General features: G+C 36.0%; 1 protein-coding gene across 4 annotated transcripts in view; it reads left to right on the forward strand.

Moving 5' to 3' along the window:
* Positions 1 to 16,068, forward strand: part of CHN1 (chimerin 1) — a 176,367-nt gene that overhangs the window by 64,668 nt on the left and 95,631 nt on the right. For 2 of the 4 annotated variants that reach the window (XM_073807549.1, XM_073807548.1), the window contains exon 4: positions 3,927 to 4,040. The exons of 1 other annotated variant lie outside the window; for it this stretch is intronic. In XM_073807549.1, the coding sequence (XP_073663650.1) occupies positions 3,927 to 4,040 (114 nt within the window). Of the gene's footprint in view, positions 1 to 1,580; positions 1,613 to 3,926; positions 4,041 to 16,068 lie in introns of all 4 variants that reach the window. One more of the 4 variants, XM_019922598.3, reaches the window with a different exon arrangement.

Consider the following 16,068-nt stretch of genomic DNA (forward strand, 5'->3'; position numbering starts at 1 on the left):
ATATTTATAGGAATTCAAGGAATGTTGAGATGAGTTGTAGTTAAAGACAAAACCTGTTTTTCCCCTGAGAAGAAGTCAGTAAAACCACTACCACACAGGAAAAGTGTGTGTGTGTGTGTGTGTGTGTGTGTGTGTGTGTGTGTGTCAGTTACCTACGTCTTACAGAGTTCCAAAATAGCTCAAAGACAATGATCTGGGCTACATAAGCCAGCAGTGTATGCTATATATCCTGCATTTCATTGAAATACAAAATTTATTTATTCAAGACGAATAAATATCTCAAGTTTGCTGAAGCAGTACCAGACCTTGATGACCTGTGGATAGGTAACCTAGACTTGGTAGTCAGGCTCTGTGTAGAGGTGAAGGGAAGACAGTCACTGAAAGGATAGACTTTGAGTTTAGCTTTGGGAACTGCCATATTTAACTAATTCAGATGAGTCAGTGTCAAACAGACAAAGGGTTTGGGCCCTTCTTGCTATTCCTGAATAAGAATCCCAGTTTTACCTTAGGCTCTACCAAGAAACCTTGAACAAGTTCTCTAACCTCTCTGATTCTCAGTTTTCTTCATCAATAAAATGAGAATGATAATACTATCTTAATGAGGATGCAGTAGAATAATTCATCTCATTGTGAGGATTAAGTGATCTCCAAATGTAATTATAGCACAAAGCACAAACTCAATAAATGTAGTGCATGGTGTCACCCAGGTACCTCCTCGGGAAAGCTTATTCCATTCCTGTCAGGACCCAGTTTAAATGTCGTCTCAGAGAGGTCTTTCCTGACCATCCAACTTAAATACCTCGTTAGTCCTCACTTTTCTGTTACTCATTCTTATTTTCATTACAGCACTTATTTGTGTTCGTTTGTTTTATTTCTTTAAACTTATTTATTGTCTGTCATCATTAGAAAGTCTCAAAAGAGTAATGACTTTTTGTCATATTACAAGTAGGACAATGCTTATCACTTATTTGCCACTAAATAAATGTTTCTTGAATGAACAGGGCAAATATTTTAAGTCTACCCTAGTAAAAATTCCTTAGAATCTATTCTCCTGGACCTTTCTTTAGGTACAATGAGCACACCAGCCATGAAAAGCTATGGGAGATAAACTGTGGTGAGGGAAGAGCTGATGGGAGAACAGAAGGGCAAGATTATATGGAGATGTTAACAGAATGGAGAATATGGTGTAACAGGAAGGGAGAGGATGGGAGAGAAAGCCACAATCTGTTCTGACACAATCGTGGCATTAAGTTTATGGATGTTTCATTTTACCTTTTGGATAAAGTGATGTAAGTATTTTTTCAGATTCATAAAATCCTAGAAATGAAAGATAATTTAGTCTGACTCTTTCTACACACACAGTGTTTTGTAGATAAGAAAAAGGTCTGAGAGATGAAGTGACCAGTCCAAATGGCACAGTCAATCTGCTGATAGGACTGGAACCCCAGACTCTGATTTTTCTAATCTTATTCTAATTCTTTTTCTTAATATATGCTTTAGTTTGTCACATATTCAGAATGTTGAGTTATGTTCTGAACATTTCCATTTTCACAAATATCCTTTCTTCTCTTTCCCAATAGGTAGAAAATAGACCAAAGTATTACGGAAGAGAGTAAGTATGGATTATCAGAAAACATTTTGTAGATTGGAATGTATAAGAGAGACAGGTAAATGGATGCTTTTAGTAAAAAAATAAAAGCAAGAGGAAGGAGGTATTCAAGTTTGAATGAGTTAAATTATTTTTCTGATTATAAATGTAATTGTTGTAGTTGGTGAAAATATAGAAAATAAAGATAAGTGTAGAGAAGAAAATAGCATGGGAAAATGTGTACGTGATAATGTTAAAGATGCAAGCCATATATGTAAATAAATAATGCTAGATGTATATATATGAGGAAAAGTATATATTTGATTGTATGTGTTTATTAAGCATATAGATACATATACATACATGTATGCATGTAGTAAGGTATGGTGGTTTATTCTACATTTATACTTTTATTTTCCAAATTTTCTGTAAGTAAATTCATGCTACCCAGAAATAACTAATGTTAACAGTTTGAAGTATTATCTTCTGAAGATCTATTTTCTTACTGGTTTTTACAAAATTGAGTTATTATACATATACTTTTTATAGCCTGACTTTTCCATTTAATATTAATAATGAGCATTTTTCTATTTTATGAAAAATGTAATAATTTTTAAAGTCCTTAATTCTTCTGATTATTTAAAAAAAATAGAAATATAACCCTTCGAGGAAAAGTATAAAAATCACCTATAATCCCATCATTCCCCAAATAAAATCATTTGTTTTTCATGGCTGAAGATCATATCAGATAAACAATAATGTATATAACAAATATTTTTAAATTATCTAAAATTCTGTTTGAGTTTTCAGGACTCTTATGAGTAGAACCTAGGTGCTTAGGAGTTGAGGGGAGCCACTGGTGTTCTTTATGGTTATACCATAATTTAGTCATTTCTCTGCTTTTGGCATATAGGTTGACTTTAAACGATAGTATTAAAAGTAACACCGTAAGAAATACCTTAGTGCATTAATCTTTTTCTGGGGTGGAAATTTTGGGTCAGCTGGTATGAATAGTTTTAAAAGTCTTTAAATACCATCATCAAGTTGTGTTCCAAAATTTGTTTCCTTGAATGAGATTTTCTTCTGAATTAATTGGGTTTTTAAAAACAAGGAGATATTAAATTTTACTAACTTTATTAGTTGGTGTCATGTAAACTTAAAATAATATACCAATATGCTAATCTAATATATGTGTTATTACCACAGATAGGTTACTGTCTTCTTACTCCTACAGAATCAGAGTGGACCTGGTTTTGAAAGATTGAGGAATTTAAGGAGATAAGAAATTCTAGGAGCCCATTGTTAAACCTCCTTGTTCTAATTATCATGATTTGAGCGTATGTACTACAAACTGCTTTAAGACTTAAATTGAGAAAGACCGAACCTTTCCCATGAGAAAAATTTCAAAAAGTTGCCACTTGAGCCCTCGTAAAGTTCTTAAATTATTAAGGTGCTATTTCAGGGCCTTTTCAAAATATCATTCCAAATTCAAGGGACTGTTGGGTTTTTTGTACCTTTAAAAGCTACGGTCTCATGTGAGCAGTTGTTCAATTCAGTTTTCTCTGAGTTAATGAACGGACATAATATTTGTGTAAGTTCTTTATAAACTGTACATCACCATACGAATATAAGGTGGTTTTATATTTTTAGTATTAATCATTAGTTACCATGGCTGTTTTTTAATTTTTCAGTGTTTTATGTCAGAATGTTATAGGTTGAATCTACTGTTTGTATAAGGAGTGTGTTATTTTTGTTTACTCTTCTTCTTCCTTTTTACTCTGTTAATCAAAAATAGGGTTTTAGCAGGGAGTGAAAGCAAGTATTACAGTTGTTTGCTTTTGGCTTGAGTATGCAGTGATGCAGATTATGCACATTATTGAGCAATCATGCCAATTAAGGGCAACCCAGGGTACCTGGAAAATTGCCAACTTAGACTCTGAGCCAGAATTTTTGGAGCAATGCCACTGGTGTGAAGAAGGGAAGTGGGACACATTGCTGAGTGTTTTTTAGCATGTCCATATGGTCAGGCAGCTACATAAGAAGGGAATTGTCCTCTTGAGACAGGTGGTTGGTCTTCGGTAGATGGATGTGAATTTTGATTCCGTGATTGTTAAATGGATTGGAGAGCTACTTCGGTGCTGTTCTTGTCACCACAGAGAAGCGGGCCCCGGGCCAGGCCCAGAGAAACACAAGCATAGTTAAACCCAACTGCTCCCCTTCAATTTTATGGCAGTACTTTGTCTAGAAATCAACAAGAGAAGGTGGGAGGTTTTGTTTTATCTTGTTTTATTGAAAAAGGTGGAAAGCATGCAGTTTCTGAATTGACTTTGTTTCTTAGGTTTCATGGCATGATCTCCCGAGAAGCAGCAGACCAGCTCTTGAGTGTAGCTGAGGGGAGCTACCTCATTCGGGAGAGCCAGCGTCAGCCAGGAACCTACACTTTGGCTTTAAGGTTGGTCATGGACCTGTAATTATAACTGTGCCTCATTTAAAACCCTCTTAATAGAGGGCTTTCAATTTTAAAAGCATCCAGCATGTAATTGAATTGGTTCTTGTTTTCTTGGGACCTAATTACCATTTTAATAGCTTTGAGACTCTTAAAAAGTTCCTCATGAATGGTAGACTCAGTAATTAAGAACTGAAAAACTTCTAAGGCATTTTTATTATAGCTGCTTTCTTCTATGTCATCTTACCCATTCCCTCCCATCTGTCCTGCTGTATCAGCTCCCATCTATTTCTTGAATAAGGAAAGGAACTAAAGAGAAAAGACCTTTGTAACTCGTAAAATTAAAGCCGATGTCATTTCTCTTGGGTTGGCTTTTGGTTCAAGCAGCTTTCCTTGGGAACTCCTGGCTCTTTCCTATCTACTGAACTTTGCCTAGCATTTTGGCTGTTCTTAGCTTACAACACAGTGGCCAGAAACAAGTATTTCCATTAACCCTGCAATAATAACAGAGCAATAATACAATAGCACGCTTATCCATTGGGCTAACCTCCTTCCAGGACTCTAACCTCATTTAATCTTCACAACAGGTCTAGGATGTGTGTACAATTTCTATCTCCACTTTACAGATAAGGAAACAGAGGACCTAGAGGTTGAGTAACTTGGCCAAGGTTATACATTTAATAATTCGTGTAGCTGGTATTTGAACCCAGACAATTTGGCTTCAGAGTCTATGCTCTTAATCACTCTACATTGCTGCCTCTCTAGTTTTGGAATAATTATCCATTGTCTTTGTTCATTCCTTCATTTGTTAATTCATGCATTCATTTATGCATTGTTTGGAAAAGATTTAAAAGTAGAAACTTTGAATAAAGAGGTCAAAGAAATAACATTTCTTTTGGTAGCCACAGAGAGAGAAGAGAAAGGTAATATTATTGCTTAGGACTCTGATATGACCACGTCCAACTCCTTCTCCAATCACTTATGCCTGGGTGAGTGAGCAGGGACTGTTCTTACTCCCATCCACCAGATTCATTATTAATCTTTCTGGCAAAAGAATGGTATAATTTAGTATTTCTTCATGCTGAATTCTGAATCAATAGCATACTTGGACAATAGAGCTTGTTAACAGTTCCTGGAAATCTGCTTTTATGGAAAATTATAAAGCGTAAATCCCCCTTCAGTTACTTAATTATGTTGCTTTTTCAGGTTTAAATTGTGGTATATAGGGGAAAAAATCTGGGCTGAGAACTTAAATACCTATTCATTTTGCCACTAAATGAGCTAGACGACTAATTTGGAGCAAATCACAGGTATTCTTGAAGCCAGCTGCTTCATCTTTCTATTCCTAACATTTTATAATTCTAGGATTCTACAATTCCACATATCCAAATAGATGGTCATCTGAGTGTCTGGGGTAGATAAGCCTTGATGTACAGGCTAGTGGGCCAAGATAAGCAAGAAGGAGGTGGGGTGAAAGGAAACAAAGCAATCTGTATACTCTCTTCCTTTTCCCTTTGTTGCCGTCTCCCCACCTTCTTCTGAGATCACTGGAATTTTAACTCAATTTCGCCTCATTGCAAAGTTCAGGTACTTTCTATTATACTACATCGCCTCATAATGTGGTCATCACGCTGTTTTTTACTGAATAACACCAGCAAACGCCCTAGGGCCAAGGATTCAATGTGGAGAAAAGTAGCACCCAGATCTTCCAAATTCTTCCTCATTCCCACCCTCTCACCCTCTCTCATGCTACTCATGACTTTATAATCACTCACTGTCCACTTTGGCCCAGGAAATCCTAGAATTGGATTGAAGAATAGAGCAACATGGGATTGATGACAGTGCTTTTAATGTATAAGTCTGGGGTAACATGCAGCTTTCCTTTTGTTTTTGAAAATCATCATAAAGTTTTTACATGGAATAGAAATAGTAAAAGGGCTTGTAGTGGAGGTAGGGAATTTGTGAGTATGCGTGAGTAATTTACATGCTGAAATATGATTTTCTTTGTTTTGAACTAGATGTATGGTAGGGAAGTGTTAAACAGAATGTGAGATAGAAGTTGTATTGATATATCTCTTAATCTTATCTGATATTCCCCATTTCAACTAATGATTCTCCCAGTTAACATCAGTCTGTTTTTAACAGAATTCATGATCCACTGCGGTAGGGAGGCAGTTGAATTTACAGCCATCATTGTTTATTATGCATTTGCTGTGTTAAACAAAGGCCCTAAAATTAGGAATAAGTCCTTGATTTCAAGTTGTTCCATAGTCACCTCAACCTCACAATACGTCCAAAACCGAACTCGATCAGTTTTCCTCCCAGATACGCTGAAACACCTGTATCCCTTTAATAGCTGGTGACGCTGTTATTTAGCCAATTCGCAAGACCGAAAACAAGACATCATTTTTCTTTTATCTCAGTTCTGTTTTAAGATGTTTGTAGGCCTGGCCTTATTCATTTCGAGGCCTCCATCTTACACCATATCAAACACTATATCCCATATCAAATATATATATTTTGCTGTTAACTTCGTTTTTTTAAATATAAATTGCTTTTGAAATTAACTGTAGATTTCCTTTTATGTTTTGGAGCCACATCTTTTTATTCATATTTTATACCTTTTCATAGACTCTGGAAAGCCCAAGGTACTGTACCTATATTATCTAATGGTTAAAAGAACTTTTTCTTCTTGCTCATCTCACACAGCCAAGCCCAACAATCTTTTATTTCTTAAGTAATTTTCAAAATTTCCCCTTCTTGGGGCTTCCCTGGTGGCGCAGTGGTTGAGAGTCCGCCTGCCGATGCAGGGGACACAGGTTCGTGCCCCGGTCTGGGAAGATCCCACATGCCGCAGAGCGGCTGTGCCTGTGAGCCGTGGCCGCTGAGCCTGCGCGTCCGGAGCCTGTGTTCCACAACAGGAGAGGCCACAACAGTGAGAGGCCTGCGTACCGCAAAAAAAAAAAAAAAAAAAATTTCCCCTTCTTTTCAAGCAAGCCACCTCCTGGATTAGTTTCATGAGGAGGTTACCTGTATCCAGCCTTACCCCTCTAATGTATCTTCCATGGTATCATGAGTGATCAGTCTTAAAATCTGATGCAGTGATCAGCAAAGTCGTAATGTTGAGTAGGACACAAGGTTTCAAAGGCCACACCTCCCTCTGTCACTGGCATCTCCCCCATACCTGGGGAAGCCTAACCTTTACTGATGATCTTTGTGTATAATGTGAGGTATCAGTTCGGCAAGGATGTATTGTATATGTGGTGTCACAGTATCAATTGTTTGCAGTCAGCAAGGAGATTTTCATTGCATGGCATGGAAGGTCGTCTGTGGTTGACATCTCACTTTCTTCTTCACCATCTTCTCTTACACGCCATCTCAGCCTGAATTTCTGGCCAGGCCTTGTCCTGCTTTTCTGCCTTGCCCACATGGACCCCTTGGTTCAGAACAAATGATTGTTCCTCAAAGTCTTTTATACAATGAAACACTAGACAGACATCCACATAGTTGGAGTGTGCAGTTGAAGATAAGATGCTCTCCCAGGCACTAGATTATTCCTCATGAAGCATGAAATGTTTCCTATGACTTCGGGGTTTTCTGTATGTTGATTTTGACAACATTTGTATTAGTTATAGTTTAATGAGGTATCATGGCAAGTAACCTAAAATAATTTAGCTGCAAGTAACCTAAAATAATTTAAGAAGTTTTGTAGAAAACATTTTTCTTTGTATGATTTTCATAGTTTTAGAACTAATTCTTTTTAAAAAAAATTTTATGTCGTTCTGTAATTTTTCTCACTAGAAGGAAAAATTGTTCAGTGTTGTACATATGGAGTGACAAGTGAAAAAGATAGGACTGTGCATGTTTTGTATTATCCTTTTTATTAAATGTTAAGTGTATACAAAAGAATAGTTATAAGAAATATAAAATTATTAAATATCATGATACTATAACTGTAGGTTTATTCATCATAAATTATTTCCTGAATTTTCCAAATTTTTTTTCCTCTGAGCTTCTCACTTCCTGACTTTCATCTCTCTGAGCTTCAATTTGGACATTTTCTATTGACCTGTCTTCCAGTCCACTAGTCCTTTATTCTGCTCTTTTTGATCGGCTGTAAATCCATTCATTGAGTTCCTAATTTCATATACTGTGTTATTTAGTTCCAGAATTTCCATTTACTTTTTTTTTTTTTAAGGTTCTAATCCTCTGATGAAATCATTTCCTGCATTTTCTCCATCTTTTCCTATATATTCTTGAACTATAACCTATCAAAACAGTTGTTCACTATAAGTAACTGTTAGAATTACATAAGCACCCCATGAATTCTTGGAAATAGTGAAATAAGAAGGTAAAAAGACTAGTGGAGAGCTAGTGTAAGTGGTCATGTGAAATGACCTTTTAAATATTTGGTATCTGTTTTCTCATTGCCACCACTGTACCTGATAAGAATCTGGTTCTTATCAGATAAAAATCTGGTTTTCTTTTCCTGTTTTAAAAGAAGGAAGAAGGTTGGAGTGAGGAGGGAAAATGGATACCAGTTACACAGTATAGCATCATCAAAAACAACAGCACATCATCCCAAAATATTTACTTTGTAACTATGAAAATAGGAATTTTCTTCACATGGTAGAAACTATAGCAAAATCAAATAAAAGAGAACCTGTTATAAAAGAGAACCCATACAGATTGAAAACATCAATAAGAAATAATATTACATATGATTTAGGAGCTTTTGTTGAGCTTTTGAATTCTGCCAGATATTATCCAGTGGGTCAATAAAGGAAGACGTTTAAGCTGCCTCATAAAGGTAGAATATAGGTTTGCCAGGTAGAGGATAGGATGTGATTATAAAAAAACGAGCATTTGGGGAAGAAGAAAAAGCCAAGGAAGGAATATATAGAACAGCATGGAACATTTGGTGTATGGCAGGCTGCTAGGACTTGGGGGTGCAGGAAGTTTTAGCAGTAAGTATGCCAGGAAAGGCTGGTATTTCATGCTTAAGAACTTGGACTTTATCTGTAGGAAATGGGAGTCACTGAAGACTTTTAATAGAAGAGAGTAATGGTTGAACATTTGTAATTTTAAAAGATCATTGTGGGAGCAATAAGAATAAATAAGTGGATAGGGTGGTGGGAATTAAGTTTTACCAGAATTATTTGATAATTAATTTAGTAAGTAGTTTTCCTTGGGCAATGGAAAAGTGATCTTCAAAAGAGATTCTAGATACCTTATAGATTTTAAAGGGTTCCCTTTGAGGAGAAATGTTAACTCCAAATTTGGCAACCCTAGGGACATTTCTGTTGAGTCTGACTCATTTTAGCTTCTCTAAACTTGGAGAAGAGCAAGATGACACACGTGTAAAAGAGTCTTGATAATCTCCAAGTCCTGTGTCTAGATATTCCAGAACAGATTTTGGAAATATTCCAGAGAATGTTTCATACCCACAGTGCTTGGCACTTCCTGTTGATTTTATGCTGACCATAATGATAAGAATTATTTTGAAAAATTTTAGGTACTGGAAAACAAATGAGAATTAAAAAACTGAGAAAGCATGATGTTTGGACATATATTTTCTTTAAACAATATTTCTTATTTGATAAGTTCTGAAGTATACCCTATGTTAATCTACAAAATAAAATTCATTATACAGGACAGTATGTAGAGTATCATACTATTTAATATACGTGTGTGTGTGTGTGTGTCTGTCTGTATGTATAGGGTATATATGTAAGTAGACAGCTGTCTAAAAGAATGATTGCCAGTGTTCATAGTGTTGTCTCTGAGTTTTAACTTAAAGGTGATTTTTGCTTCTCTGTACCTTTCTGAGTTGCCTGATTTTTTTTTCACAATGCCATGTGTATCATTTTTACAATCAGACAAAAAAAATCAATAGGGTTATTTTCATTTTGGGAAAAATTGAAGACACTAGCTGCAACCTTGGGTCAAAGTGAAAGACAGTACCTCCTAAGTCTTTGAAGATATGACTCCAAGTGAAATGTGTCACCTTATTTAAATCATTGATCAGAAGGAGAGGGACAGCCTTGGGGGCAATAGAAAGGGAAGTCACAGAGGTGTGTTCTAGAGTCCAGGGTCTGTGGGAGAGGGGAGTCTTGACCAACATTGGCAGTGCTATCTCTAGTATGGAGATGCTCATAAAGGAGCTGTGTGAGTCTCCCTGCCACTAACCATAATCAGTTGGGTTTCTTTGATGCAGTATTTCTCAGAGCCTGTGAGCATTTTTAATAGAACTATGCTGCATTTCCCAAACTCATTTGATTATGAGACCCTCTTTTTGTGGAATCTCTCTGTGAAACACTCTTTGAGAAATAGTCTATTAAACATTCGATTCACTCAGTTCCTCTTGCTCTGGACTCCATGTTCACCAAGTAACTTTCTTTTCTCTTCTTTTCTTTTTTTTTGAGGGTCTTTTTAAACTATTTTAAAAATTGAAGTATAGTTAATTTATAGTGTTGTGTTAGTTTCAGGTGGACAGCAAAGTGAGTCAGTTTTATATATATACATATATATATATTCCTTTTCAGATTCTTTTCCATTATAAATTATTACATGATATTGAATAGAGTTCCCTTTGCAATACAGTAGGTCCATGTTGTTTATCTGTTTTATATATAGTAGTGTGTATATGTTAATCCCAAACTCCTAATTTATCTCCCCCCATAGCCCCCACTATCCCCTTTGGTGACCATAAGTTTGTTTCTGTCTGTGAGTCTATTTTTGTTTTGTAAATAATTTCATTTGTATCATTTTTTTAGATTCCACATATAAGTGATATCATATGGTATTAGTCTTTCTCTATCTGACTTACTTCAAATCTATCCTGTTCCATTATCTGTATGTCTGTTTTTGTGCCAGTACCATACTGTTTCAATTACTGTAGCTTTGTAATATAGTCTGAAGCCAGGGAGCATGATTCCTACAGCTCCATTCTTCTTTCTCAAGATTGCTTTGACTATATGGGGTCTTTTGTATTTCTGTACAAATTTTAAAATATTTTGTTCTAGTTCTGTGAAAAATGCCATCGGTAATTTGATAGGGATTGTATTGAATCTGTAGATTGCCTTGGGTAGTATGGTCATTTTAATAATGCTGATTCTTCTAATCCAAAAACATGGTATACCTTTCCATCTGTTATGCCATTTTTTTTTTTTTTTTTGCGGTACGCAGGCCTCTCACTGTTTTGGCCTCTCCCGTTGCGGAGCACAGGCTCCAGACGCGCAGGCTCAGTGGCTATGGCTCACGGGCCTAGCCTCTCTGCGGCATGTGGGATTTTCTTGGACCAGGGCACGAACCCGTGTCCCCTGCATTGGCAGGTGGACTCTCAACCACTGTGCCACCAGGGAAGCCCTGTTTGTGTCATTTTTAATTTCTTTCATTGTATCTTACAATTTTCAGAGTACAGGTCTTTTGCTTCCTTAGCTAGGTTTATTCCTAGGTATTTTATTCTTTTTGATACAGTGGTAAATGGGATTGTTTCCTTAATTTCTCTTCCTTATATTTTGTCATTAGTGTATAGGTGCAGGATTTCTGTATATTAATTTTGTGTCCAGCAACTTTACTGAATTCATTGATGAGCTCTAGTAGTTTTCTGGTAGCATCTTTAGGATTTTCTGTGTATAGCATCATGTCATCTGTGAACAGTGACAGTTTTTACTTCTTCTTTTCCAATTTGGATTCCTTTTATATCATTTTCCTCTCTGATCACTGTGGCTAGGACCTCCAAAACTATGTTGAATATAAATGACCAGAGTGGGCCTCCTTATCTTGTTTCTAATCTTAGAGGAAATGCTTTCAGCTTTTCACAATTGACTATGATGTTAGCTGTGGGTTTGTCATATATGGCCTTTATTATGTTGAGGTATGTTTCCTGTGTGCCCACTTTCTGAAGAGTTTTGTTTTTCTTTAATCATAAATGGATGTTGAATTTTATCAAAAGCTTTTTATAATCTTTTGAGATGATCATATGGTTTTTATTCTTCAGTTTGTTAATGTGGTGTATCACATTGATTGATTTGTGGATATTGAAGAATCTTTGCATCCCTGGGATAAATCCCACTTGATCATGATGTATGATCCTTTTAATGTACTGTTGGAGTTGGTTTGCTAGTATTTTGTTGAGGATTTTTACGTCTGTAGTCATCAGTGATGTTAGCCTGTAATTTTCTCTTTTTGTGGTATCCTTGCCTGGTTTTGGTATCGGTGATGGTGGCCTCATAGAATGTAACTTTCTGATTAATGGCTTCTGATGTGGTTCATCTACAGGGAGAAAAAACTTAAAATGTATAGGCTGACTCTTAAGAGCCTTTGAGTTATTTCTCACTTTCAGTTAATAAATTAGAACTAAATGTTGGGATTAAAGGAGAGAAAAGAAGGATAAAAATTTACCAGGTTTCTTCTGTTTGGTAAGTCAGATAGACACCCTCCCCATTTTTTTAAATATTTTTTTCAGACCCCTTTTGGATAAATGAACCTAAAAGACTTCTTGTTAAAGTGTTCAATTGATAGAGGAAAAAAATTTTAAGACGTAGTTACCTCACCAGTTCTTTTTCTTCCTGTTTTCTGATTCTTTCCCCTGTACCAAAAAAGGTTTACCTCCTATCCTAAGAGTGTTCTGAAACATGTACTTATGGCAACCAAGCACTGTTTCTCTGTATTAACAAAAATTCAGCCTTTTTCTTTTTTTCTAACTTTATTCCCAAGCTTGGCTTTTGCATGTGTTGTATCTTAGTCTTTTTTTTTTAACTTTTCCCTTCTTTTAGTTATAAATAACATACCAATTCACCCATTTAAAGTGTACAAATCAGTGGTTTTCAGTGCATTCACAAAGTTATGCAACATAATCAATCTTAGGACATTTAATCACCCTAAAAAGAAACTGCATACCCATTTACAGTCATTTCCCATTTCTCCCAACCCTCCCAGCCTCAGATAACCATTAACCTACTTTTTTATCTCTGTAGATTTATACATCCTGGATGTTTCATAACTGTGGAATTGTGTATAATATGTGTTCTTTTGTGAGTGGCTTCTTTCCCTTAGCATATTTCCAAGGTTCATCCATGTTGTTGCACATATCAGTACTTTATTTCTTTTTATTAATAAATATTTGAATACTGTTCCAGTATTTGGATATATATCATGTTTTGCTTATCCATTCATCAGTTGATGGACATTTGAGTTGTTTCCACTTTTTGGCTATTACGAATAATGCTACTATGAATAATGCTGTGTACAAGGCTTTGTGTGTACATATGTTTTTATTTCTCATGGGTATATACCTAGGAGTGAAATTGCCGGATCATATTGTAACTCTGTGTTTAACATTTTGAGGAACTGCCAAATTTTTTTCCAAAGTGGTTTTACCATTTTATAATCCCACCAGCAATGTGTGAGGGTTCTAATTTCTCCACTCCTCGCCAATACCTGTTATCATGTCTTTGATTTAAACAGTGGGTGTGACATCCTAGTGGGTGTGAAGTGGTATCTCATTGTGGTTTTGATTTGCACTTTACTCTCAAATGGTACTTCATTTTTCAGATTTTATGCACAGCATGGTTTTTATTAACTGATGTTCTTTCTATTCAAACTTCAGTTCCCTCTCAAAAAGTATGCATCTATAGCAATGGGTTTAAAGCAGAAGGTAGAGAAATCAAAAAAGCGGATTTCAAGATATTTTTGGGTTTTGCATTTTTAAGGCACAGCATAAGGCAGATTCCACCAAGCAGTTCTTTTAGGGTGGAATTGAGTTTCAAGTACATTTTCTGGCTAATCAACAGGAACTTTGATATAGGAGATAAAATTCCAACTCTGGCTGTCTACTCTGAAAGAGAAACTGGAATCTGACTTGTATATCTATCTACTTTAAGGTGCAGTAGGAGACATACCAGGTTCTTTTAATGTAAGGTCTGTTTCTTGGTAACCGGAGACAGCTCCAGAATATGTTGATAACATGCCTCCTTTCCTATGAACGAGTTGCATACCCACGTATTTTATTAATGGGCCTACTGGGTTTTTTTTGTTTGTTTTTTTTTTTTTGCGGTACGCAGACCTCTCACCGCTGTGGCCTCTCCCACCGCGGAGCACAGGCTCCGGACGCGCAGGCCCAGCGGCCATGGCCCATGGGCCCAGCCGCTCCGTGGCATGTGGGATCCCCCCGGACCGGGGCACGAACCCGCATCCCCTGCATCGGCAGGCGGACTCCCAACCACTGCGCCACCAGGGAAGCCCGGGCCTACTGGTTTTATACATATGATAATAGTTAATGTTTACTGAATATTTACTGTGTCATGCACTGTGGTAAATACCTATGTGGATTATCTTTCAGTATTTTCTAATGCTTTTTCCTGTGTGGCACCCATTGAAAATTATGCTGTTACGTGGCACACTGAGAGTAAATGCAGGGGGCTGACTGTGGCCAAATGTGGCCAGTGCCAGGACTTGAGCTGCATTAGACCGTCCCGGCCTCTGAAAGGGCTGACAGATTTGATATCGTGTAGCCTCTAACCTCTGTTCCTGACAAACAGGTTGGAAAACTCAGTTTTATCTACAAAATAAGCCCATGGAGTAGATACTATATTTTCTGCGTTTTACAAGAAAACTGAGGCTTAACTTGCTCAAGAAGAAAAAGCTAAGAAACAGAAAATATAACCTGTTAAAAACAACATCCAAAATAATAATAAAACATGTAGCACTATGTAAGTTGAAAAGGGGTGTGGCACAAGAGTAAACCCGTAGCTTTTAAGTCAGTAAGTTTTTAATAAAGATTTTTAAGTTATCAATACAGTACCATTTTTAAGCAGATAAACCTTTGTTTAAAGCCTTTAAGGATGAAATTTCCTCCAACTAATTCTCAAGGGTTAACTTTCTACCCCTCTCTCTCCAAAAAGAGAAAAGCCAAATTAAGTATATGTAAAGTTTAATTATTTAAGCTAAAATTACATTATAAAATCATTTGGTGATCATATGTGCTTATAAAAATAATTTTGTAGTGAGTTTGGACAACTTTTCAGAGAAAAACAGCAATAATAATCTGTAAAAATAATAGTATACTTGCATCCATGTCATTTACCACATCTCTATTATGACTATGAAAACAATGCATGGCTGTTGTAAAAAAATATTTTTTTCAAATAAGAGAATTGTATATAATGATAAATTACATTACTTTCCCTCCACATACTTCTAGTTCCACTCCATAGAGATAATGCCATTCACAGTTATTTGTCTATCCTTCCAGAAATTGGTTGTGCATAAAATATACATATATTTTTATGGCATGTATGTACATTGTATTTTATTACATGTGACAGTTATTTGGTAGTGGCTAACCATAGCAGCAAAGATCATCTCTAGTCTTTCCAGAAGTTTTGCCCTGTTGTCTGCCTGGCTGTATAGTTATGTAATAAAAGCCATCAATACCTTGTTTATTTAGTCTTAGCTGATGGTTGGTAGTTTAAGAACACATTGAGCTACATTCTGTGAGTTTAGCTTCAGTTTCTATGATAGGGGTTGATGATTGGTAGTAGAATGGGCAACAAGATGATAAAATGGGCTCCTTCCTATTATGTAAATGCATTTGTGATTTAATTTATTATGGCTTTGAGTTTAGAATGCTGGTAAGATTCTATTAAGGAATTCCTGAGAGAATGTTACTTAATCTTTACAACTCTGAGATTTAGTATGAAGAAACTATTGCTACTGTATTAGAAAATGATAAGATGCCATGAAGTAGGAAATGTAATTTGCTAATGATTGAAAAAAACAATTTCTAATTGAATCTCAGATCATTAGGTTGACTTTTAAAGTGAACCCAGCCAAAGAATTCCTGGGTAAAGTCATGGTACAGGGGCTTTCACATTTTTAAAATATGAAAATTAGTTGAAAGCTTTTTTCATGTTTAGGAAGAAGGATCAAAAGGAACTGGGGAAAGATTATGCTTCTGGTAGGCGTTGACGTGTAATGTACTATGTGTTCTCTTGATCTGGTAGCTCATGATAGGTTTAGTTGTTACCAT

Source organism: Tursiops truncatus, chromosome 7 (assembly GCF_011762595.2).
Source record: "Tursiops truncatus isolate mTurTru1 chromosome 7, mTurTru1.mat.Y, whole genome shotgun sequence".
Taxonomy (NCBI): Eukaryota; Metazoa; Chordata; class Mammalia; order Artiodactyla; family Delphinidae; genus Tursiops; species Tursiops truncatus.